A 26,802-nucleotide genomic window follows, 5' to 3' on the forward strand; every position below is an offset into this window, starting at 1 on the left:
CGACTAATCGATTATGAACGACGAAACCAATATCGAAACCCGTGTACACCACTAGCATTCCATTCAATCATTCACTCATTTATATGTTGTATTTTGTAGTCTGTGGCACGCGTTAAAAAAAAAGGAAAAATTGGCTCGGCGCGGAGTAGCGTATCGTGATTTTATTTTGTGCTTAATAATCTTAATGATGTTCTAACAAATTCTCTTCGTTAGATTTATCACATAATTAGCTAAAATGGCTAAAGAAGGCGATATGTCTCTTTACCAAGATGTGTTGGAGCCGTTCAGGCGCGTGATAAACACCGATCCTCCAAAAGAGAAGTTGTCGGCGTCTACAAAAATGAACTTCACGGATAGTAATCAATCTATTAAAGAAGGTATTGTTAGTTAGATGTATAGATCGTTTATTTGTAAAGGATTTAGTTAAATTATGTTTTGTTTACAGGCTTGTCTAACCTATTGTCGATGGGTAAAAGGAAGTCCAGTATGAGCGTTGCAGAAGCCACACCTGATAAGCGTCAGCGTACCGACAGCTCTACGTCAGTTCCTCCGTCACCATGGGAAGCTAAGAGGATGAAGATAGACTTGATAGCAGCCAAGGCTCAGGTACTTATTTAAATGGGTTGTACTACATGTTTACAGTTGCAACTTCTTATAATCACATTTTTAGCTAGGCTTGAGTTGGTCATGAACTAAGAAAGAGTTAAGAATGAAATCCCGTGAAGCACCGAAAGGAACTAAATCCTTTTGCACACTCTTAAATTTCGAAATGATTATTTATTTATTAGGTATATTTGATTATTGATGAGGAAATGGATATTCCGATGTAATATTATCTACTTGTTTGTTATACATATACTAAATTATAAACACAACATATAAATTTAATAAACATTAATTTCACTTAAAAACTACTAAATCTAAAACTATAAATTACATCTAAACCTAAACTTAAACTAACCTAAAAAACTATTCAAACAACCCACCCCGCATTGCCCCCGGCGCAAAGGTGCCCATCACACTTGCCGCGTTACCGCGTTGAACCGCGATGGACAACCTCTGCGCCAGGAACAACCCGGAGCGGGGGTCGAGACCCCTCTGCCGCAGGCGACGCCCCAGCTCCCCGAGAAAGGTTTTCGCCTCCGCGCACCAACACCCCGATGTCTCCACAGCCAAGGGAACGAACAAGTAGTTCGTTAACCCCGAGTACTTGTCCCTCTTAAGGGACGCCGCCTGCTCAGCGGCTGCACCTGCCGACCTCACAGTGCGGCCAAGGTGCGTGGCGGCAAATGTGCTGACGCAGGTGGCGTCCCACAAAAGGCACTTTCCTTTCTCCCACGGCACCAGAGTCAAACCGTCCGGCCTTTTGCCATCTGACCGACTGAGGCCCGGCGGCTCCAGCACACACGGGACATTAGCTGAAACCAGCGCCCTTCGAACAATGTCGTTCAACGCGTGGTGGCGTGGGAACCTCCCCGCGCATCGGCAACAGCTCAAAGCGTGGTGCCCGTTACTCTCCACCATGGACCCGCAGATGCATAGATGTGGTTGACAAACATCGCAGCCCAGACGAAGAGCAACGGCCACCCGCAACGAGTCGTCGTCGAGCAGGGTGCCTAAGTTCGGGGAGGGAAGGGCGTGCAGCCAAGCCCCAGATTCTGGCGCCGAAGCCGCGTTCAGTCTGGCTCTTTCCGCACCAGAAGCTTTGCCTAAAAGGCAGTCGAACAAACGCTTAATCCCGACCTCGTCCCACAAGCGCTGACGGAACGGTTGTTCAGGCACTGACGCACCCGGGTTGAGAGCCTCCCAGGCCGACAACGCATCGGAAGCGAAAGGTATTTCTGCCTTGCCACCATCTAACGATAAAATCTTAGTGACAAGGTCCACGGCCCCCGCCGCCGACGCCAGGAAAGCCGGAAGACACACATCCCGCACGCGCCGTATGCCAATTCCGCCACTCCGTATAGGCAACGAAGCCAAGTCCCACTGGTCTGGATTTAGAGAGACATTCAGCACACCCTCAGCACACTCCTTCACCACCAGGTCGAACGAGTCCATATGGCCGGGGTGCAGCCAGGTAGGTACAGTACGCAGAAAGTACATCACCTTGGGAACGGCAAAGCAGGACCTTAGCAAAGTAAGTGCCACATGAGCCGAGAGCTTTTTCAGCCTCTCACCAGCGGACTTAAGAAGCTGCTCTCTCACCTTGAAGGCTTCAGGTATAGCTGCGGGGAACATCGGGGAACCCAAAAGGTTAAAATTCTGGGTAGATAACTCCTTGAGGCCAGGGAGTAGGGCAGAAAACAAAGAGAAAGAAGGCTGTGAGTTGGCACTGCAAGGAAAAAACTCACATTTACCGGAGTTCACTTCGAGCCCCAGCTCTCGAAAAAGTGGAAGAAGCACAAGCAGGTCCTGTTCGACCTCCTCCGGCCTACCCCCCAGAGTCCCGTCGTCGAGGTACCACACGTTCAAAGGGGATCGAGATCTAGATATGACTCTTAAATTGGTTTTTAGGTTCTTTAATTCAGTGGGATTGAAGAGCGCTTGACTGAGGTAAATGGATGGAACGAAACGGTTGACAATGAACGACGTGATACTCCTAAACCTGTAAAATAGGAAATAGTTTTTTACATATTTGATTATTTTATTGTGTTAAGGTGTTTTAACTTTTAATATCAGTTCAGTTACCAAAGATTGTAAAAAACCAATTCATTCCCCGCGCTCAACAACCTAACTGAACTGTCTGAACTAAAGGAACTAAAAGACTACTAGTTAGTTTGACTGATTGACCGAGAGTGGAGTGCTCTCTGTAGTGACTGAGCAGGCACAAGTCTATTTATAGCAATTGTATATACATAATGGCAAGTGTACATATACTTAGTCCCATTAAACTACAGATAACAAAGCTGGAAGCCCGAGTGAACCATCAGCATACAATTCGCAAAGAGATGCAGATTCTATTTGAAGAGGAGAAGGCCTCACTGATGGAACAACATAAAAGGGATGAAAGGGCTTTGTCTGACATGGAGGACCGCCTAAACACTATCAGAAGACGGGAGCAGGAGTTAAAGGATGAGTTGTGTGAAGTGAGTATTTTTTATGAGCCATATTATATTAACTTACAAAACAATTGTATAATATAAAATTATGGAGAATAGGGTGTTCATAAAAAGTACCAAGTTATTAACACATTCAGTGCCAGCATGAGCAACATTCTTCAAGCATAGCCATTAATAGGGGACCACAATAATAGCCACAGAATAAATAATAGTACTGCCATACAGAAAAGAAACTTGCTACAAAACAAAAGCAATGCTGACGAGCTGAGCTGAGTTTGGCCGAAGTCAAGAGTTTCACACCCCTGATGTAGCAAAGAGTGCCTACAAAGTTACAAACCGAGAACCTGCCAAGCGGGTTGCTGGCAGTGAATGTGTTAAGGTCTTATAAATTTTTTTAATCTGCCAAAATCCTCGTTTTTTTACTGTAAAACCCAAATAATATGTATAAAAAATTGGTAGTAGAGTCTGTGCGGAAAGAGAAGAACCGTGGAATGTATTGGGCCCCATACATTCCACAAATCTTCTCTTTCCGAACAGACTATCATATATTCCTACCGATCACATATCAGTGTTCTGAGGTAGGGTGTTGTAGCTAAAACATATTTTGTTTTCTTCACTTTCAGACAGTGAAAGAACACAAGGAGTGCAAAGCAAAATGGGAATTAGAGAAAGGAGAGCTCCAGAGGTATATAGCGGAGCTGAAAGACAAGCTGCTGGAGGCCAATGTGAGCAACAAGGACCAGGTCTCGGAAATGAAAAAAGACATGGATGAACTGTTGCAGGTAAAACTTTAAATTAAGGTCTTTAATGGCATTATTTGTAAATGCGTTACACGTTACTCTCAGTAATTTTGCTGTTAAATAATTGTTTATCATATCAGCCAAAAGTCGTCCACTGATGGACATAGGCCTCCCGCAAGGATCTCCACAGCGAATGGTTATTCGCTGCCCTCGGCCAATGGTTTCCCACAAATTGAACCAGATTGTCCGTTCATCTAGTTTGGGGCCTTTCCACACTGCATCATCTGGTATGCCACTTGAGAACCTTACTGCCCCATCGGCCATCGGTTCTGCAAGCAATGTGGCCCGCCCACTGCCATTTAAGCCTGGCAATTCTCTGAGCTATGTCGACAACTTTGGTTCTCCCCATTGTTATTAATTTTAAATCATTTAAATTTAATATTAATTATTGAAATGTTAAACTGATCAATAACTACATTGTACCATTTTCACAGGCCTTAGAAGGTGCCCAGGCTGAAGTAGAAATGTTAAAGAAAGAGCTAGCCAAACAGACCAGCCGGGCGGAGCAGTGCACCAATCTCCGGACCCAGTTGGAGAAGCAGACATTTGAGTTGCAACAGGCCAATAGCAAGCTGAAAGAGCTGCAGTATGAGAAGGACTCTTATAAGGATTGGCAGCAACAGGCTAAGGTATTTTAGAGTAATTTTTGACACTAATATTTGTAGGATCTTATACACCTAGCTGTAAAGTTAAATTTAAATAATTGTTTAGTTTGAAATAGAATAGAATTTCTTTATGATTATATTTAAACACATGTAATTTAAAACAATAACATCACTGTATAAATATGCATATATTGGTCCGTAAATTAGGCCTTTCTTCAGTTCCTGTAGGTGTTTTGTCGTGTAAATTTTTTCCATGTAATTTCACACATATTTATTTAGATCCGCAAATATTTTAAAAAGTTACATTTGTCTTGAATGACACAGTTACAGTCATCTCATTATAACACAGTCTATTTATATTTCACTGTAAGTCTCATTAGAATAAACATTCGATTGACCATTTCTGGATGGTGTTTAGCAAAAATGTGTCAACCCACATTAATTTTGCAATAAGATGTCGACTCAAAAAACTGACGCTTAAAGTTGAAATTTTATTGAAAAATTAATATGGGTTGACACATTTTTGCTTAACACCATCCTTCTAACCTCAGCTACATTTCAGACGGCGCAAAAACGGCTAAGCAACATGGCTGAATTAGAAAAAGAAGTTGCTCGGCTGCGCGCGGCGGAACGCTCCCTGCGCGATACCATCGGTAACAAGATGCTGCTTGAAGAGCAGGTGCATCAGCTGACCAGCAGAGTTGAGGCTCTGCAGCCGGCCCAGCAGGAGCTGCATGAGGCTAAGGTTTGTCTTGTTTGAATAAGCATGGTTTTGCCAACTATTACTGCAGGGACATTTGCATTGAGCTTTGTACATTTAACGTTTTTTTACCTCATCGACTTTAATGGTTGAATTAAGACTTCGTTTACCATACTGTAATCGCATACTTTTCTCTTTGGGTTCCCAACTCAACTATAATGACTTCTTTCGAAACGCTTTATTTAACTGTAGTGTGGCCGCGGCGGTCTAGAGGAAAAGACATCAACGCGCTACTATTTAAAAAATAAAAAACGCGTTGATGTCTTTTGTACTAAATTTTTATCTGCAAAGATACGTATCTAATTTTGTTTAATTATTTAGGTTTTATAGTAGAAAAACTAATTTTAGTTGAATCTTAGAAAAAGTATTGTATACAATCGTGATATAATTAACCTTTTCAATCTCTTATCTACTTAGGCCACTCAGCAACACACGGTACTCGACTGAAAAGCTCTCTATTATATCACGATTGTATAATATACTAGTCTTGTTGATGGCAGGTGAAGCTAGCGTCAGTAGAAGCGTCCCTGGCGGAGTGGCGCGCCGCGGGGCGCGCTCACGGCGCAGAGACAGCGCGCGCGCTGCGCTCGGCGCTGGACGCGGCGCTGGCCGGCCAGCTGTCCGCCGTGGCCGGCCAGTCGCAGGCGCAGTCGCAGCTGGCGCAGGTCACTGAGGTATGTTATCATTTTAAATTTGAATTCCTTGCATTATTCCAATAATCTTCCTTCGTAACTGGGTAAGAATTACTCACTTTTTTCCTTACATTGCTTAGTGTTGAGTGCGAGTACATACATTTGCTACTAAACACAAGTAGCCAATGTGTGAACTCTCACTTAACACTAACCAATGTGTAAACCAGCCCTTACGTACGTATACAATACCTATTTTGTCAATCTTGATACTTATTATCAGAATTCTGCATACAACAGGATGTAGCAACTCTGAAGTACGAGAGAGACAAGGCGACTACGAAGTTGAACGACCTGATGACCGTCCGCAAGACGCAAGAAAGCCTCATCCATAGGCTGCAGAAACGGCTGCTACTTGTCACCAGAGAAAGAGACAGTTACAGGTAATTACCCTTACCACTACCTTCCATGTTAAGATTTTTTATTTTATTTAATTTTAACTTAATCACTTACCCCCTAATTCATAAACGTTTACTAAAGTTGACAAGCCGATAATAATCGTTTGTCCCTTTCCATCATACCAATACGTCGGAAAGGGACAAACGATTATTATTGGCTTGTTAACTTTAGTAAACGTTTATGAATAAGGGGGTTAATAGGTATCCGTTTTTGCCAATATCTTAGTTTCTGGCACATTCCAGCGCGCCCTTTTGGTAAAATTGTCTAGTTATGATCCCTTCACACGTTAAGAAGAAGAATATCCGTTTTTAATGTTCAAATTGCGTCCAGTCCAGATGTAGCGAATGCGTCGCTAGCAAAAAGAGCGATTTGTACAAGTGGTTCGCACTTATTGCGCGAGCGGCGCATTTGCCAGTTCGGTACGGATATGGTATTCGTCTCTTTCAATGGCTTGATATTAAAAAGTGACACTTTGCCGAACACTTGTGTTTGCGAAAGATTCGCTAATGCTCTGGTTTCCTAGGATAGCGGTACCGTCATATGGCGGCCGTCTCCATACAAATACTACGACATCCATATTTAGCCGTATTTTTTAGTATGGAGACGGCCGCTATATGACGGCACCGCTATCCTATGAAAACCGATCTTTAAAGCCTCGTCTCCATATTGCGCAGCAAACCAACATTGGCTCGCGCGGCAGCCGCGCGCAATGGATACAGGGCTCGCTCGCGAACCAACTCGAAAGCTCGCGCGGCAGCCCGGCATCCATTGCGCGCGGCTGCCGCGCAAGCCAATGTTCGATGGTTTGCCGCGCAATATGGAGACGGGGCTTAAGGCGCGCGTGCACTACGAACAGTGTCTGTGTCCCTTATTCGCATTTGCTCAATCTCACCCACCGTCGCGTGGACCGTCTAAAGCTCATTACATCAGTGTTCTAAAATCCTGAAATGATTGTTGTTCAGACAACAGCTAGACTGCTACGAGAAGGAGCTGACGGTGACGCTGACGGGCGAGGCGGGCACGGGCAGCGCGGCGCTGCTGTCCGCGCGCGTGGAGCAGCTCGAGCGCGCGCTGCAGGGCTACCGCGACCTGCTCAACATGCACGACCAGACCGCGCACGCCACAGGTGAGACACATTCCAGCGCGGCCTTCACATAACATACGATCTCGTGTGCCTGATAACTTAAAAATGCATAAGGGATGACCGCTGTCATCACATCCAAGCTATATGAAAAAAAAAAACTATACAAGACTGTGACGAATTGGTGTACCTTTGTGACGATTACTTGTTCTATCCCACTCTTTTAAATTTCGTTAGTGACTCGCCACACTCCCAACCAGGGCTTTAAATACCGTTAAAAAGTTGGTATCGTTACCACAAGGTGACATATTTAACGTTAAGTTGTAACTAACGTTAAACCAGGTACCGTTAGTTATACTACTCTTTACCGGTAACAAAATGGTAACGTTAGCAGATGTGCTAACGTTAGTCAAAGGTATCGATACACCATTGTTAACGTTAGTAGGTAACGTTAACAGCTGCTTATTTACCGTTAGATTCACTGATAGATGTCATCAACATCATCGTTGACAATCGAGCGAATGTTCAGTCAGCAGCAGAATTCGCTATACACTCCAGGTGCTCAAAGAGAGGTAAACGTTTAAACTGTCAAAAAGTTGTTGACTGTCATGGTAGTATTTACTTGTGAGCGCTCAACGTGTCACAAATATGTTAACAGTCGCTATTCATTAATTTCTACACTTACAACAAGTCATTGATACCTTAACTGTCAAAAAACCAATGGTATCTAAGCGGTCAACGTGTCAAATATATCTGAACAATATGGAAAAATAGACTTTAAAGCATACAAGGATGGTCGAATATTGAATAAAAGATAGCCATGCTAATTTCAGGTAAAGCGTTTTGACAATCATCGAAAGCAGTACAGTCTTGTCATCACATACATCTATCTCACGTTTTGCCCTTCAACCATTTGACAGGAGCCTCTCGGTCAACTTACTGCAAACTATTTCTTTTAACAGAATCGTCAAGACGAATGACACATAGCAAAAGCTAACTGAAGCCGAATTTAGAGCCAATTGTCAAGGCACGTCGTGGTCTCAGTAACAGGCGTTTGCTTTTCAAAGCAGAGACCGCGGGTTCAAATCTCAGTCGTACGCACCTAGAGATTACAGCTTTTTGTTTTTTTTTTTTGGATTTCATTTCTATTATTAATTTGCGTCTTCTGGTTTTATGTTAATTTCGCATTAGTTTATATAATTTTTGAAGATAATGGCACATGTAGCGTATGTACGACTTTCTATCGGGACGTTGTAGGTTTGAACCCGCAGTGGGCGTTACTTAGATTACTCCTGTGCGGAATTCCATTTGATATTTACTACTCAAAAATCACGTTTGTTGTATGGGAGCCCCACTTAAATCTTTATTTTATTCTGTTTTTAGTATTTCTTGTTACTTATAATAGCGTCAACAGAAATACATCATTTGTGAAAATTTGAACTGTCTAGCTATCACGGTTCCTGAGATACAGCCTGGTGACAGACGGACGGACGGACGGATGTCGATGGACAGACGGACGGACAGCAGAGTCTTAGTAATAGGGTCCCGTTTTACCCTTTGGGTACGGAACTCTAAAAATGCTGGTCTCTTCGAAAACTGACTAAATTAAATTAAAGGATATGAAAACAATGCATTTTATTAATTTCAGACATCATGTTTCATAGTAACATTTATTGCTTAAGACCTACACAATCGATATCTAAATAGAAATAGTCTTAGTTTTATTTTTCAAAACGTTCGGGGTTCGATTCCCGAGCTGAGTACACATTTTTTTAATGTATGAATGCAGTTTTTCGTGTTACTAAAATCGATGACATGATTCCTAAGAAGAGATCGGTGTATATCGTATAGTATCAGATTTTCCCATACTGGCCGATCTAAATGGGCCACCCTGTATAGTATATTTTACTACAATAAGTGGGCTAAATAAATATATTAACATAGATATATAATATGATCAACGGTTTGGAAGAACAGCTGCATATGACAGTTAAAATAAAAAAACCGATCATTCTAGTAGAACCTACTTATTTATTGTATAAGTTTGACACTTAACGATAAAATACTTATTTAAGAAAGGAGGTGTCAATTCGTAGTGCTACAGTATTTATTTTAAAGTTAAACAGATAAAATGTTGATGCTTAGTTACCATTGAAATAACAACTGCTTAGCAACTGGTGGCACCCTGGCTGCTGACGTACGTGATTGGCAGTGCGTGTAGGTATTAATGACAGCAGCTTGAATTTGATTGCTTAGTTACCACTGACTTTTTAACCGTTATTGTCATTGTGATTAAATAAGGGTGTATACGAAAATGTGTTAGTGTGCGTGTTGTGACACTAGTCACTCGTCCGTACACAAAAAGAGATCGAGGTTTGCAAGATTTGTCTTTGACGTGTGCAATTTTCTATGTATTTGTGTCGTCATTACAGATTGGATTTTGTATGTAAGTGTATGCGAAATGCGACTGTGTGCACCTTTCCCCCCGCGAAAAATGGCAGAAAGATTTGTACGGCGAGATATCGCTTGGGCCCCTCCCTTCCGACGTGTCGGAAGCCGGTGTTGCTCGAAGCATGTAATAATGTCTCAAATATGAATTTAAGTTTCACCATTCTAGATTAACATAAAGAATAATGACAAAAGACTATGAACTCTAACTACTAGCATTAAAGTTGAGTTTTACTAACGTAGGTACCTACATAATTATCTTTAATTGAATCAATTTACAAGCAAGCAGTAACATCAATAAATAGGTGATTTAATATAATCCGACTAAATTACATTTCAGCAAAACCTCCATATTTCACAAAATAAATCTAGACATTATCCAATCTATATAATCTTGACGTATATTATATCAAATACGCCTGTACCTAATATAAACCGACCAAGTAACGAATTAGCTATACCATCATATTTAACAAACTAATTTATGACGTTTTGTAACCTCCTTATTTTGGCATATATATATTCCGACACAGCCGGGTGGTATTCTATCTGTCCAATATCGGTCCAATGTGTATTTGCGTCTCACATTTTGCTTAATGAGAGAGTGAGACACAATGCATATTGGACAAAGATCTTAAACAAGTAGAATACCACCTCTTTCATTTGATAAACATAAAGAATAATGACAAAAGACTATGAACTCTAACTACTAGAATTAAAGTTGAGTTTTACTAACGTACATAATTATCTTTAATGTATTTTGACTGATTCTATTTCAATTTGCCAGAAGCCCTGCCGTATTTATGGTCAATAAGGTCTACTGGCCTTAATATTGTGTATGAAATTACAAGCAAATATCAGCTTTATGAATGATAGTGTTAACGTTAGTTTGGTAACGTTAGTTTATAATGTGAATTGGGTAACGTTAACAAGCCCTGCAATAAAAAGTAAAATTACCGGTAAAATTAACGTTAACTAGCTAACGTTATAATAATGTTAAGTTATCAAGTATCGTTACTATTTACTACCGGTAATAAGGTATTTTTATGATTTTAACGTTAAGTAACGTTACTTTATAATGTGAATTGGTAACGTTAACAAGCCCTGCTCCCAACCCCGTCACAGTCGTCAGCGTCATCCATATGTTACAAATATGAACGACTTCCCGGATACGGAATAATCCTCCAAAACTTCTCAATCTATAGTTCACTTGATTTGTCCCTTCACGATATAATTTTCCAGCGCATGATACTTCCTGGCTTTTTTTTCTCATGTCATTATATGATATATATTCCCATTTTGCTACAGTGGTGGAAGGGCTCCGAGCCGAAGTGAGCAAGTGGCGCGACGAGGCGGAGGCGGCGCGGCGCGACGCCGGCAAGCTGCGCGCGCAGCGCGACAACCTGCAGGCGCAGCTCGAGCGGCTGAACGTTCCCTCCACTAAGGTAACATTCCCCCCTCCCCCTACATACGGTGGTAGTGGAATGGAGCCGATGTGAGCGTTATTCTTTGATAAATAACGTATACAAAGATAAATATCATCATCTTCCTCGCGTTATCCTGGCTTTTTGCCACGGCTCATGGGAAATTTGGGGTTCGCTTTGCAACTAATTCCGAGAATTGGCGTAGGCACTAGTTTTTACTAAAGCGACAGCCATCTGACCTTCCAACCCAAAGGAGAAGCTAGGGCCTTGTTGGGATTAGTCCGGTTTCCTCACGATGTTTTCCTTCACCGAAAAGCGACTGGTAAATATCAAATGATATTTTGTACATACTTAAGTTCCGAAAAACTCATTGAGTACGAGCCGGGTTTTGAACCCGCGACCTTCGGATTGAAAGTCGCTGCGCCTTCCGGTACATGGTCGCCACTCGAGAACCTTTCCGCCCCAACGGCCATCGGTTTTACGGGCAATATATATATGTACAAGTAAAATGTTATATATATTGTTTCAGGTGATACACTTGGCTGATAATCCAGCCGCCATAGCGCATAAACAAGTGCAGGGTGACTTAGAGGCAGCCAATGAAGAGGTACGATTTGATAAACTTACTGTTTATTTGTAAAGCGGTGCCTTATACATTACGTTTTTAGGGTACCGTACCCAAAGGGTAAAAACGAGACCCTATTACTAAGACTCCACTGTCCGTCTGTCTGTCACCAGGCTATATCTCATGAACCGTGATAGACAGTTGAAATTTTCACAGATGATGTATTTCTGTTGCCACTATAACAACAAAAACTAAAAAGTACGGAACCCTCGGTGGGCGAGTCCGACTCGCACTTGTCCGGCTTTTTATATTTTTCACTATCAGTAATTTTTTTTTTGACGCGTGATAAAGATAGATTTCAGCTTGTTGTTGTTAAACGATGTCGTAAATCTAATGTTAAAGTGAGATCTCCAGCGAAAGCGTCTTATTTTTTGCATTACTAACTCGTGAATCGTCTTTGGTTCAGATAAAGAAGTTAAAGGCAGCTCTACGCGAAGGCGGGTCGCGCGGCAACCCTGAGGAGCTGGCACAGTTGAGGCAGCAACTTGAGAACAGCCAAATTAAACTGCAGAGGTATGTTTTATCAGTGGGGAGACACTCCCGACTTCGGGTAAACTCGGCTCCGTTCCGCTCAGCAATTATTAGGGTTGGCACCACTTGACGTCCTTTTGCGTGCACGACCACAGATAAGATAGTGACTTGAAATTTGACAACCCTAAATAGCCGAAAGGGATAGTGCCATACATTAGAAAGGGATAGCATGATTCGTCCCTGAATGGCTGTCAAACTTCGGTTTTGTAGGAAGTGTCCTTTCTGTACGGTAGTACTATAATTTATTCTGTGGTTTTATTCATATACATTCGCGCCTTTTTAATTACTGAGTGAAGTGTAGAAGAAGTGAAGTTTTTACTGTGTCCCATATTATTATGGTAATGGCACTTTCACGTTTGATCGCAGGCAAAATATTAGCTAGAGGTTAGATATCTACAAATGAAGAGAATGAATATTAATAATACTTGTTATTTTAAAGCAGCGGTCGGCAACCTTTTAGCAGCCGAGGGCCACGTAGCAGTTAACGAAGTGGACGCGGGCCGGACTTTGTTGATATTTATGACTTTATGAGACATTGTCGTTTGTCACTATTACATACAAAATAGCCAAGGCGGCACTCGGGCCGCAAGTGACAGTTTCACGAGCCGCATGCGGCCCGCGGGCCGCAGGTTGCCGACCGCTGTTTTAAAGCGAAAGTAGTTATTAACTATATAAAAACACAAAAGGCGCATATAAATACTGTTTTTTTTATCGACGTCGGCAGGAGCGATGCCGATCTGCCTGAGACGGCGGATAATAACGGTACTTGCATAAATACAAACGTAGAATTGCTCCCTATATGTACTTATATCTTCTTAATTTTAAGTTCATGTTTACTTTATTTAGCTTGGCCCTCTAGTTATTTTAGATTATGCGCCACAGTAATTTTCCTGAATCTTTGTTATTGACAGCACATATAAATACAGTAGAGTCCGGTTATAACGACATTCAAGGGACCGCTGATATTACGTCGTACTAACCGGACGTCGTACAAAACGAGCCGCCAATTTTAATTTATTTTTTAATCAAATTAATTACATCATTTTGTATTTATTAATACTTATGCGACAATCAAAGAAATGAAACATTTCTTTTAAAATATATATTTACGTTAGTATTACGACACCTTGTCTTAAATGGAGAGACTTGCGTGTTTAGAAGAAGCCACTTTTCATCAAGGTACGCGTAGTACTCACTCGTCATCCGCAAATTACTCGAATCCCGTAAAATAAAAAGTCGTAATTCTTGGGGATCTAATCAAGATGACGTTGTTTTATCACGTAGTTCCTGTGGCCACCTCCTGTGTCCATCGACAGATCAGCTCGAAGGTACCTACCAAAATATTGCATTGTCACCCAACTTACATAATTATATCTTATTAATCTTATTTTTTTTATTATGTGTGTGAAGTTTAAGCTCAATCGAATAATGGGAATTGTTTTATTAATTTGCAAGATTACGAAAAGTCGCATGACTATCTATTTCATCTTGCTCCCAATATGCAAAAGGGGGAGGAGAGTTGGGTGCGCGGGACGGAGTAAGCTTCTTACCAACAATTTATTTGTAAAAACTACGTCGCTCGTCGTTGTAATCGGACTTGACGGACGGATTTTGAGTCAATTTCCGTCGTTAAAAGCGATCGGTCGTTATAAGCGGAGTCGTTATAAACGGTTGTGCTTTCATAGTAGCTTGTACTAAAACCAAACAAGTGCCTATACTTACGTCGTTATAAGTGGTTGGTTGTTATATGCGGAGTCGTACTAACCGGACTCTACTGTATTTAGAACAATGGTGATAGATTTTGCGATATCTCTTTCTATAACATCAAATCTAGCATGAAAGCATGAAAACTACTGAAGTGCGGAAACATTATTGTATATTAATTTAAAGTACATATGGTGCTACTTTACCGCCCTCTAGGGCGGGATTAAGGACAATACGTGCCTATGTCAAAAATTTAAAGGGCCATGTGTACTGTAAAACGTTGTACAATACACGTGCGAAAAGGTAATTCGCAACGTATGTCGATTTAAAACACTCCCTTCGGTCATGTTTCAATTTATCGCCACTCGTTGCGAATTTCCTACTTTTCGCACTTGTGTTGTAATACACTATTACTTGTCTTAACAAAGGGATTATAAGTTTATCTGGTTTCCACAATAGAATTTGACTTCAAAATATTGACATCTTTTAGTTCTTAGCGGGTAATTTTATATTCAAAAGACACTGCACTTTTACAGGTAAAGCTATGGAATAATTACTCTACAGTTATTAATCACGTAATTACCCGCTACCTACTAAATTACTATGTAACTTAGAACTACTTTATAATCTTTAATACTTGCTTGTAGCTGCATTGAATATACCTACCATAATTTTGCGTAAAAATGTATTGAATGGCATATTATGTACTCTTTTAATTGTTAAATGTATTCTGTTTAACATTTTAGTATTAATCATTTGTATTTGGCTTCGTGTGGCCCCACGTCTTAGAATATTACATAGCTCTTAGATTCTTTATTGGTGGTTCACGTTTGTATGGGAAAAAATCAAACTCTAGCTGGAAGAAGTGGCACCCTCTCATTTTGTTACACTTGTTCTGTTGACTAAATATGCCAAGTTTTATAATCTTATCTCAACTACAAGGGGGTGCTCAAACACTTTGAAATGTTTCAAAGTTGTATGATTTTTTTAGGTGAAATTCTAAAAATCTTACTTTTGAAAAATTATAAAAAATAGAATTAAAAATGTTTTTCTACTTAAAAACTTATAAATAACATGTGCAAATAATGTCAAAAGATACTTAAATAAATTTCTGAATAATAAATACTTGTTTTTTTTTGTTTTCATACAACATACAAAATTTTCAAAGTGGTTGAGCACCCTCTTGTAGTTGAGATAAAATTACGAAACTTGGTGTATTTTATCAGCATAATAAGTGTAACAAAATAAGGGGGTGCCCCGTCGGAAAATAAAAAAAAATGTTTTTTGAACCACCCTATTCTTTATGTATTAAGTGACCGGGTCCCACGAGGTCAATAGGAATTGGGTTCTTATTTGTCATGTTTTCGAAAGTTGACAACATGATGGAAAAAACGGTTTTGGGCCCGAGGGCCTACCGCGAACCACGTTCGACGTGTTGCCTCTCTGGTGCACTTGTAAATTCGTACGTAAGTGTGACAGGGAGGCAACACGTCGAACGTGGTTCGCGGTAGGCCCACCGGCTCCGGGTACGTTGCGTTGCCTTGCGTTGATTCGTCGCAGTGTCGACGCTGTCACATTTTGCATATATTTTTTATGACATGCCCAATAATTTATTTACATATTATACAACTATAGCCCGACCGCTTAAATGAGTCCTCGCCTGCGCGATACAGGGGCGACGGCGACAGGGTGCGGGCGGCAGGCGTAAGGCGCCCGAACCTTCCCCGTCGTCCTTAGTCGTCCTACCCCGTCGCCCCCGTACCGCGCAAGCGAGGACTCATTTAAGCGGTCGGTCTATAAATATTTATAAAATAAACATAGACCATCAAATAAGCTTAAAAAAATTATACTATAACTATCTATAAATAAGTATAATATAAAAGCCCTACGGGCGACGACGCGACGCAACGCAACGCACCAGCGCAGCCCCTCTCTTAGAATTTTAAAAGCCAAAACTACGTCAAAAGCAATTTTTGTCGATACAAGGGTGGTATTCTACCTATCCAATTTCTTTCTCCAATGTGTCTTGATGCGTGAAGCACAGACATTGGACCAAGATATGGGGTTGGCCGGTCGAAGTTTTCAGCCATCATAGCTTGCCGCCTTGCCCTGTCAATCCCTGGAATTGTGTCAATTTTTTGTTTTTTTTAATACCCTGGATGCCAGCCTTTTAAGCCAAATCTCATAGAAAAAGGGGCAAGCTATGATGGCGCCATCTATGCAAACCTTTGACAGTTGCCAACCCCATTGGACAGATGGAAACGAGAAATAGGCCCAAATTAATGTCAGTATTTTTTTTTTGTTATTTCTATGAATAATCTATGGTTCATCTAGGTATGAACCAAGTATTAATTGTAGTGATCATGTATGTTTCAGAATGAAAGAAGAATTCATGTCATCGGCGCAAGAGTACAGGGACGTGTGCTACATGTTGCTGGGCTACAAGGTCGACAGGACTGGACATAAGAATTATAGGCAAGTGACACTGCTTAATTAACCACTGTATTAACCCGTGGAGCCCTACCGCCAGAACCCTAGAGCCTAGCCGTGGAGCTAGTCTCCGATGGCTCGGGCACGTAGTCCGGATGGGGGAAGATCGCGCAGTCTGGAGGGCGTACTCTGGTCCAAGTGGCCGAAGGCCATCTGGATGACTGGTACCGCTGGAGAGACGAAGTGCAGAAAGACTTTAGCGAACTCGGCGCCGTCGACTGGACAGAAACGGCTTTGGACAGAGTAGCAAGGTCTTTGGTGTCGGAGGCCAAGATCCACTTCGGGTCGTTGCGCCACAGCAGTAAGTAAGTAAGTAACCCGTGGAGCGCCCTAGTATCACCATACTACTGTGATACTGGGGCGTTCCATAGTTATTTATTCTACCTTACCTGTGGCGGTCACATTTTTTTTCTCTGTCACTTGTAGGGTAAGGTGAAGTTGTCGTAAATAGGCAAGCCGATGGGAATCCATGGATGCCCCACTACTGCAACCTTCATCCACATATCTATTATAAAATGTACAAAATATAAAAACGGAATTAGTCGAGTCTTACTGGATTATAGATAATGTGCCGGGATTTTTTGTCGAATAGTTTCCTTGTACGCGGATCGGCGTTTGAGGACACAAAATATGCTTTTACAATTACGGAGATACTGGATGCTTCGGGAGTGTCTCGATAATATCAGGCGTGACTCACTCCGCGATTCCGTCGCTTTGCTACAGGTAGCTAAAAGTGCATCCGTTCGGCCCCAATTTTGGGGTTTGCCATAAGCCGCGCGTGGCGCTGTCGCCACATAGCGGCCATATCTGTGGTGATCGTAACAGACGCGCTTTGTTAGAGAGTGAGTCTTCTGTACCTAGTGGTTTACCCTTGAATTGCCGACAGACATTTCATCGAATTTTATTTCGAAGACAACGCTTCAAGTATTTTCATTTCATCGACAAGTTATTGCGTCGAAGAATCGATACTAGTAAATTTAAATCGGGGACTTTTAATTGGTACTTGAGTTATTTTAAATATAGTTTATATCGTGGTATTTCTTTACGGGTTTTCTTATTTCATTTTGGTTTATATTTAATAAAATTTATCACGCGTAAAATTATTTCAATTTGTAATATTTCGTTATCGAAACTAAACTAAAAGCAGTCACGTCAGTCGACTCACTCTGTGCGATTATAGCCGTTTATTACTGTATAGGGTCGCAGATCGCGGGTAGGGTTTTAGCATAATCTAAACCTACTTTGAAACCCGTTCGTGTCTGTGTGGGGTCACAGTTCTAACCTAACCTAAACCTACTTTGATAGCCGTTCGTTTCTGTGTGGGGTCACAGTTCTAACCTAACCTAAACCTACTTTGAAAGCCGTTTGTTTCTGTGTGGGGTCACAGTTCTAACCTAACCTAAACCTACTTTGAAAGCCGTTTGTTTCTGTGTGAGGTCGCAGTTCTAACCTAACCTAAATCGACTTTGAAAGCCATTCGTTTCTGTGTGGGTCGCAGTTCTAACCTAACCTAAACCTACTTTGAAAACCGTTCGTTTCTGTGTTGGGTCACAGTTCTAACCTAACCTAAACCGACTTTGAAAGCCGTTCGTTTCTGTTTGGGGTCACAGTTCTAACCTAACCTAAACCCACTTTGAAAGCCGTTCGTTTCTGTGTGGGGCCGCAGTTCTAACCTAACCTAAACCGACTTTGATAGCCGTTCAATTCTGTGTGGGGTCGCAGTTCTAACCTAACGTAAATCTAAAATTATTACAACAGAAAAATATGTATATAAAAGTGTAGTACGACATATAAAAATGTATTAAAGTAATACGTCGAACAAATGAATTACATTGTTTAGTAGTTATGCCAATTGAAATAATTTGAAACGAATCAGCGATCAATTAATATTCGTAGAATAGTATTTCTACGCAGTAAGAAAAATTGAAATAAATAGTATATGCAACATAATAACTCCAAACAATATTACTAGTACTAACGTTTCGATGAATCGTTGTCGATGAAATAATATTCGATGAAAAGTTTGTCGGCAAAACAAGGGTACACCGTACCTAGTACTATTATTTATTCTGTGATAATATTGACAGTCGAGACCCATACGGTACCGTGTCGACCAGTTATAATTTGGGGTGGGGCTTTCTTGTTGCTTTGACTGACTCAATTTTTCTGTTTACTTTTCAGAATATCTAACATGTACGCCGAATCTGCAGAAGAATATCTAACATTTACTCTATGCGACGACGGAATCGAGATGGTGCACACAGACTATTCGGCAACATTGGAAGACCTGGTCGAGTTACATCTACACCACCACAGGTCCATACCCATGTTCCTTAGCGCTCTGACTTTAGAACTGTTCACAAGAACAACTATGCAGCAAGATGTTGAAGACTCTGACTGATAAGAGGGATAAACTAGTTATAGATACAGTGAGTGATGTGATATGGTGTGGTAATTTGTAAGTATTAAGTCATTGTGAATGCAACACGTATTTTAATAAGTGATGAACAGGGCTCGACACATTACGGTTGTCAGCCCAAAACTTTACTATCCAGCTCAACACATGTTAGACCTATAGCAGTGTTTCTTAACCTGTGGTCCGCGGACCCCTGGGGTATAGTATAGTAGAAGAGCCGGCCGCAAATTTTCTAACCGACTTGATACCACGATGAAATACACAATGGGAAACCATAAAAGTGATGCTAAGTCCGAATTCGATAGTCTGCCACGGCGGAACTTGCCGAAAGTACGAAAAAGAAGGCCACTTCCGGTGCGAAAAAAGGGGGCTGATTTAACCCATCTGATACCGAAATAATAATTATGGCAGCAGTTAGAAATTTACATGTAGACACATAAAAGCGAAGTCTGCCAGTATTTTTTTAGCCGGAAGTGCTTGGCAGACGCTCTCAAAGGTGGCCAACGGGACCCCTAATTTAACCCATCTGATACCACCATGAAACCAATTCCAGTCGGTAGGTATGAACCCTCATGTCAGGAATATATAAGTCTGCCAAGGCTATTCCTGCCGAAACACCTTGGCAGACGAGATTATGTAAGCAAGGTCGGCATCGGTTACCCTACACTAACCCATCTGATACCACCATGAAACCAATTCCAGTCAGTAGGTACGAACCCCCATTTTAGGAATATATAAGTCTGCCAAGGTTTTTCCTGCCGAAACACCTTGGCAGACGAGATTATAAGCAAGATGACCATCGGTTACCGTACACTAACCCATCTGATACCGCCATGAAACCAATTCCAGTCGGTAGGTATGAACCCTCATTTCAGGAATATATAAGTCTGCCAAGGCTTTTCCTGCCGTAACACCATGGCAGACGAGATTATGTAAGCAAGGTCGGCATCGGTTACCCTACACTAACCCATCTGATACCACCATGAAACCAATTCCAGTCGGTAGGTATGAACCCCCATTTTAGAAATATATAAGTCTGCCAAGGTTTTTCCTGCCGAAACACCTTGACAGACGAGATTATAAGCAAGATGACCATCGGTTACCGTACACTAACCCATCTGATACCACCATGAAACCAATTCTAGTCGGTAGGTATGAACCCTCATTTCAGGAATTTATAAGTCTGCCAAGGCCTTTCCTGCCGAAACACCTTGACAGACGAGATTATGTAAGCAGCATCCGCATCCGAGGGATCCGTATTTTGGAAATATACAGATTACGGACATTATTAATAGCTGTAGGCTTATTTATTACTTTATGATTATACATATTTGTATATTATTATGTTATTAATAAAATATATTTATAATTTATTAAACCTAAACTTAATACATTGGGAATTCATTACCTGCTTACGGCAGTAGTAGGGATTAGTGGGTGAGTTCTGGCTCACTGAGCCAGACCAACAGTCCCTCCCCCTTTTTTCCCTTGTTGAGGCCCTGCAACCTTGCCTTGAACCCAAACTAATGTCATTGTAGCTCGAATCTAACCTAATCTATTTTTATTGCTTTTAAAATATTTCAATTATCTACTTTTGCAAAATTAAATGTTGTAATCTCTTTTTCGCAAAATGGAATTTTAATGTGACTTTAATGTATGTGCACTGTGCAGTCTACTTAGTAATTGGGTTTAAAGATATAAAAACACACATTTTATTTCCTATCCTAAGTATCCTATCCTAAGTTTATTCAAATAATATTCTGAACATATATAGTAACATCATTACTTATTCTGTGTACAGTGGAGAAAACGAATGAAATCATGCAATTTGATTTTGCTATTTTTAAATAAAGAGTAACCAAACAGTATTTTCCACAGTTGTTGGTAATGATACCATCTCTTACAATTTCTCTTCATGAACATTTTATGATACCTAACCTTCCAGTTTTCGCCCGAATTAATCAAAAAATTCACCAACACCACACCACCAACACCACCAACCAAACAAACACCACTACACCAACCAAATAGAAAACGGGTCCGTGTCCGAATTCGCGATCTCGAGTCCGGGTCCGCGTCCGGGTCCGCGTCCGGGTCCAGGTTCAGGTAGAAGTTGAATTCAAAATCTTGCTTGTTTTGCCAGTAGGGTAACTTGCTTAGCAATCAATTAGAAAAAGTCGTCGAGGAGTTCCGTTCTGATCACCACCAGCAATACCACTTCATCAAATGCCACTGTTCTTAATGTAAATCCTTGTTTGCCTGATGAAAATACAAGAGTCACTATACAATGCCATTCAGATTTGTAGAGTTCCCTCGATTCCTTATCTATCCCATCATTAGAACTTGAGCTTGACGAAAATATGACTTAAAAACCGAACGTGCTTAACAAACATAACGAAGAGGACAAATCCCCAAACATGAGCTATGCGTCGTTGAAGAGTTCCATTCTGATCATCATCAGCAGTTTCACTTGCTAAATGCTTGGTTTGTTTATAAAAACACCAGTATCACTATATTTTAGGGTGGTTCAAAAATCATTTTTTTTCCTGAGGGGCCCTTATTTAGTTTCGTAATTTATCCCAACTACAAGGGGGTGCTTCACCACGTTAAAATTTTGTATGTTGTTTGAAACCCAAAAAATAGAGTATTTATTATTCAGAATTTTATTTAAATATCTGATTTCACACTATTTGCACATGTGATGTATAAGTTTTGAAGTAGAAAAACATTTTCTTTCAAAATTATATCTTTTAAATCACACTTTCAAATAATGTGAAAACTACTACTTACATAAAAATCTAAAAAATAGTAACTTAATTTTTTTGGATTTCATACAATTTGAAAATTTCTAAGTGTTTGAGCACCCCCTGGTAGTTAAGATAAGATTACAAACTTGGTGTATTTTGTCAACATAATAAGTGTAACAAAATAAGGGGGTGCCGCTTCTTCTAGCTAGAGTTTGAATTTTTCCAATACAAACGTGAACCACCCTACTACTATATGTATACCTACAAGATTTGAAGAGTGCCCTCGATTCCTCCTTAATCTCACCATCAGAACTGGGTTTTGACAAAGACGGAACCAATCTGTATGTATATACTTACAAGTTACAACTCAACTAAAAAAATAATTTTCAAAATCGATCCCGAAATGACGGAGATATCAAACATTAAAAAAAACCGAATTAATACCTCCTTTTTAGGGTTTCGTAGTCAAATGGCAAAAAACGGAACTCTTATAGATTCGTCATGTCTGTCTGTCTGTCTGTGTCTGTCCGTCCGTATGTCACAGCCACTTTTTTCCGAAACTATAAGAACTGTTTAAACTTGGTTAGTAGATGTATTCTGTGAACCGCATTAAGATTTTAACACAAAAATAGAAAAAAAATACAATAAATTTTGGGGGTCCCCCATACCCATTAGAACTGAAACTTAAAATTTCTTTTTCATGAAACCCATACGTGTGGGGTATCTATGGATCATCATCATCATCATCATCATCTCAGCCATAAGACGTCCACTGCTGAACATAGGCCTCCCCTTTGGACCTCCATTCGTACCGGTTGGAAGTTGGAAGCCACCCATCTATGGATAGGTCTTCAAAAATGATATTGAGGTTTCTAATATAATTGTTTTCTAAACTGAATAGTTTGCGCGAGAGACACTTTCAAAGTGGTAAATTGTGTGCACCCCCCCCCCCCTTTAATTTCTAAAATAAGAGAATGACAAAACTAAAAAATATATATGATGTACATTATCATGCAAACTTCCACCGAAAATTGGTTTGAACGAGATCTAAACTAGCCTCTAGACTGCTTGAGTCTCTTCAGCTATGCAATATTGACTATCGGTACATCGAAGTGTTGAAGTGTTTGTATAGTTACGCCACCATGTCGGTCCGAGTCAGGAGCAGAGTGCGAAGGCGATTCTATTGCAAAGAGGTGTAAGGCAGGGAGACGTTATCTCTCCGAAACTGTATACTGCCGTAATGGAAGACGCCTTCAAGCACCTGGAATGGCAAGGACTTGGCATCAACATCAACGGCGAATACATCACTCACCTTTGGTTTGCCGACGATATCGTAGTAAAGCGTAAGTAAGGCAAAGTCGATGGAGGAACTCAGCATGATGGTCGATGACCTCAACCGAGTTTCACAACGGGTGGGCTTGAAAATGAACATGGACAAGACAAGACGAAACTTATGTCAAATGCCAATGTTGTGCCCATCCCAGTCTCTGTTGGGAACTCGGTACTCGAAGTAGTTGACTCGTACATCTACCTAGGACAAGTAGTCCAATTAGGTAGGTCCAACTTCGAGAAGGAGGTTAACCGCCGAATCCAACTCGGTAGGGCAGCGTTCGGGAAACTACGTAATGTCTTTTTGGTCTTTTTGTCCGACATACCTCAGTGCCTTAAGACGAAAGTCTTTAATCAATGTGTGTTATCAGTGATGACTTACGGCTCCGAAACGTAGTTTTTCACTATCGGCCTCATCTCAAAATTCAAAGTCGCTCAACGAGCTATGGAGAGGGCTATGCTCGGAGTTTCTCTCCGTGATCGAATCAGAAATGAGGAGATCCGTAGACGAACTAAAGTTACCGACACAGCCCACCGGATTAGCAAGCTGAAGTGGCAATGGGCAGGCCACATTGCGCGCAGAGAAGATGGCCGATGGGGTCGAAAAGTGCTCGAGTGGAGACCACGGACTAGCAAGCGCAGCGTAGGGCGTCCACCCACAAGATGGACGGACGACCTTGTTAAGGCCGCCGGAAGACGCTGGATGCGGGTCGCTTCCAACCGGTACGAATGGAGGTCCAAGGGGGAGGCCTATGTTCAGCAGCGGACGTCTTATGGCTGAGATGATGATGATGAAAATTGTCCGTCACCCATGACGTCAGCGTGTTACGCGTTACGCTGTCTCGACTCGAGTTTATCATTTTTTCCCCACCTTAAAAAGTGCTCAGCGCCGCTAAAGAAGTTTTCACTTCAATAATAAAGCAAACCCAAAAAGCGGCCAAGTGTGAGTCGGACTCGCCCATGAAGGGTTCCGTAGCAGCAAGTAACATAACAAAATTGCGGTTTACGATTTATGACGATTAAAAAAAAAACTACCTACTAGATCTCGTTCAAACCAATTTTCGGTGGAAGTTTGCATGATAATGTACATCATATATATTTTTTAGTTTTGTCATTCTCTTATTTTAGAAGTTGAAGAAGGGGGGGGGGGGGTGCACACAATTTACCACTTTGGAAGTGTCTCTCGCGCAAACTATTCAGTTTAGAAAAAAAATAAATTACAAACCTCAATATCATTTTTGTTTTGAAGACCTATCCATAGATACCCCACACGTATGGGTTTAATGAAAAAAAATTTTAAGTTTCAGTTCTAAGTATGGGGGACCCCCAAACTTTATTGTTTTTAGGGTTCCGTACCCAAAGGGTAAAACGGGACCCTATTACTAAGACTTCGCTGTCCGTCCGTCCGTCCGTCCGTCCGTCTGTCACCAGGCTGTATCTCACGAACCGTGATAGCTAGACAGTTGAAATTTTCACAGATGATGTATTTCTGTTGCCGCTATAACAACAAATACTGAAAACAGAATAAAATAAAGATTTACATGGGGCTCCCATACAACAAACGTGATTTTTGACCAAAGTTAAGCAACGTCGGGAGGGGTCAGTTCTTGGATGGGTGATTGTTTTTGATTTTGCTTTTTTTTTTGTTTTTTTTTTTTGCATTATGGTACGGAACCCTTCGTGCGCGAGTCCGACTCGCACTTGCCCGGTTTTTTTTTCTATTTTTGTGTTAAAATCTTAATGCGTTTCACAGAATACATCTACTTACCAAGTTTCAACAGTTCTTATAGTTTCGGAAAAAAGTGGCTGTGACATACGGACGGACAGACGCACAGACAGACATGACAAATCTATAAGAGTTCCGTTTTTTGCCATTTGGCTACGGAACCCTAAAAAGGAGGTATTAATTCGGTTTTTTTAATGTTTGATATCTCCGTCATTTCGGGATCCATTTTGAAAATTATTTTTTTAGTTGAGTTGTAACTTGTAAGTATATACATACAGATTGGTTCCGTCTTTGTCAAAACCCAGTTCTGATGGTGAGATTTATGAGGAATCGAGGGCACTCTTCAAATCTTCTAGGTGAATGAAATGATGATGATGATCCTTCCGGCCGATTTCGACCATGGCGACCACTTCGACTCCTAGTTAGCTCGGCGCTCGTGCGCCCGAATATGGCTGACATAGCCGATCTTGGAGGTGAACCTCCGCGCACATTGAGGGCACGTGAGAACACCAGCCACATAGTGGTAGTGAATGGAAGCAGGCTGGCGCGCTTTCAGATCATCGCGTTTAGTGTCGAGGTCAACTTTACGTTGCTTCTCGAAATCGCGCACTTTGTCATGCACCAGCCTGCGCCACTCCGGACGTTGTGCTGCATATAGTAGTAGGGTGGTTCACGTTTGTATGGGAAAAATTCAAACTCTAGCTAGAAGAAGCGGCACCCCCTTATTTTGTTACATTTATTATGTTGACAAAATACACCAAGTTTGTAATCTTATCTTAACTACAAGGGGGTGCTCAAACACTTAGAAATTTGACAAATTGTATGAAATCCAAAAAAAATAAGTTACTATTTTTTAGATTTTTATGTAAGTAGTAGTTTTCACATTATTTGAAAGTGTGATTTAAAAGATATAATTTTGAAAGAAAATCTTTTTCTACTTCAAAACTTATACATCACATGTGCAAATAGTGTGAAACCAGATATTTAAATAAAATTCTGAACAATAATACTCTATTTTTTGGGTTTCAAACAACATACAAAATTTTAACGTGGTGAAGCACCCCCTTGTAGTTGGGACAAATTACGAAACTAAATAAGGGCCCCTTAGGAAAAAAAAATGTTTTTTGAACCACCCTAACATATAGTGATACTGGTGTTTTTATAAACAAACCAAGCATTTACATTCAAAATTGTGACATTTGATGAAGTGAAACTGGTGATGATGATCAGAATGGAACTCTTCAACGACGCATAGCTCATGTTTGAGGATTTGTCCTCTTCGTTATGTTTGTTAAGCACGTTAGGTTTTTAAGTCATATTTTCGTCAAGCTCAAGTTCTAATGATGGGATAGATAAGGAATCGAGGGAACTCTACAAATCTGAATGGCATTGTATAGTGACTCTTGTATTTTCATCAGGCAAACAAGGATTTACATTAAGAACAGTGGCATTTGATGAAGTGGTATTGCTGGTGGTGATCAGAACGTAACTCCTCGACGACTTGTCTTTTTCTAATTGATTGTTAAGCAAGTTACCCCACTGGCAAAACAAGCAAGATTTTGAATTCGACTTCTACCTGAACCTGGACCCGGACGCGGACCCGGACTCGAGATCGCGAATTCGGACACGGACCCGTTTTCTATTTGGTTGGTGTGGTGGTGTTTGTTTGGTTGGTGGTGTTGGTGGTATGGTGTTGGTGAATTTTTTGATTAATTCGGGCGAAAACTGGAAGGTTAGGTATCATAAAATGTTCATGAAGAGAAATTGTAAGAGATGGTATCATTACCAACAACTGTGGAAAATACTGTTTGGTTACTCTTTATTTAAAAATAGCAAAATCAAATTGCATGATTTCATTCGTTTTCTCCACTGTACACAGAATAAGTAATGATGTTACTATATATGTTCAGAATATTATTTGAATAAACTTAGGATAGGATACTTAGGATAGGAAATAAAATGTGTGTTT

The 26,802-nt window shown here is 40.8% G+C and overlaps 1 protein-coding gene across 1 annotated transcript; it reads left to right on the plus strand.

Annotated features, from left to right (window-relative positions):
- The first annotated feature begins 108 nt into the window (after nucleotides 1-108).
- Nucleotides 109-19,145, plus strand: LOC134671980 (mitotic spindle assembly checkpoint protein MAD1). The gene is made up of 14 exons (XM_063529877.1): nucleotides 109-377; nucleotides 446-606; nucleotides 2,898-3,086; nucleotides 3,683-3,841; nucleotides 4,294-4,488; nucleotides 5,027-5,209; nucleotides 5,725-5,898; nucleotides 6,154-6,296; nucleotides 7,275-7,438; nucleotides 11,150-11,286; nucleotides 11,795-11,872; nucleotides 12,297-12,403; nucleotides 16,502-16,600; nucleotides 18,797-19,145. The coding sequence occupies exons 1-14, from the start codon at nucleotides 236-238 to the stop codon at nucleotides 19,014-19,016; spliced, it is 2,151 nt and encodes a 716-aa protein (XP_063385947.1). The 5' UTR covers nucleotides 109-235; the 3' UTR covers nucleotides 19,017-19,145.
- The last annotated feature ends 7,657 nt before the right edge of the window (nucleotides 19,146-26,802 follow it).

Source organism: Cydia fagiglandana, chromosome 16 (assembly GCF_963556715.1).
Source record: "Cydia fagiglandana chromosome 16, ilCydFagi1.1, whole genome shotgun sequence".
In the NCBI taxonomy this organism is placed as follows: domain Eukaryota; kingdom Metazoa; phylum Arthropoda; class Insecta; order Lepidoptera; family Tortricidae; genus Cydia; species Cydia fagiglandana.

Bases quoted from the DNA above. Each gene is read 5' to 3' on its own strand.
- LOC134671980 (XM_063529877.1), top strand. From the start codon at position 236: ATGGCTAAAGAAGGCGATATGTCTCTTTACCAAGATGTGTTGGAGCCG. The intron at 378-445 runs GTATTGTTAGTT...TTTTGTTTACAG, and splicing joins TAATCAATCTATTAAAGAAG to GCTTGTCTAACCTATTGTCG. The intron at 607-2,897 runs GTACTTATTTAA...ATTAAACTACAG, and splicing joins TGATAGCAGCCAAGGCTCAG to ATAACAAAGCTGGAAGCCCG.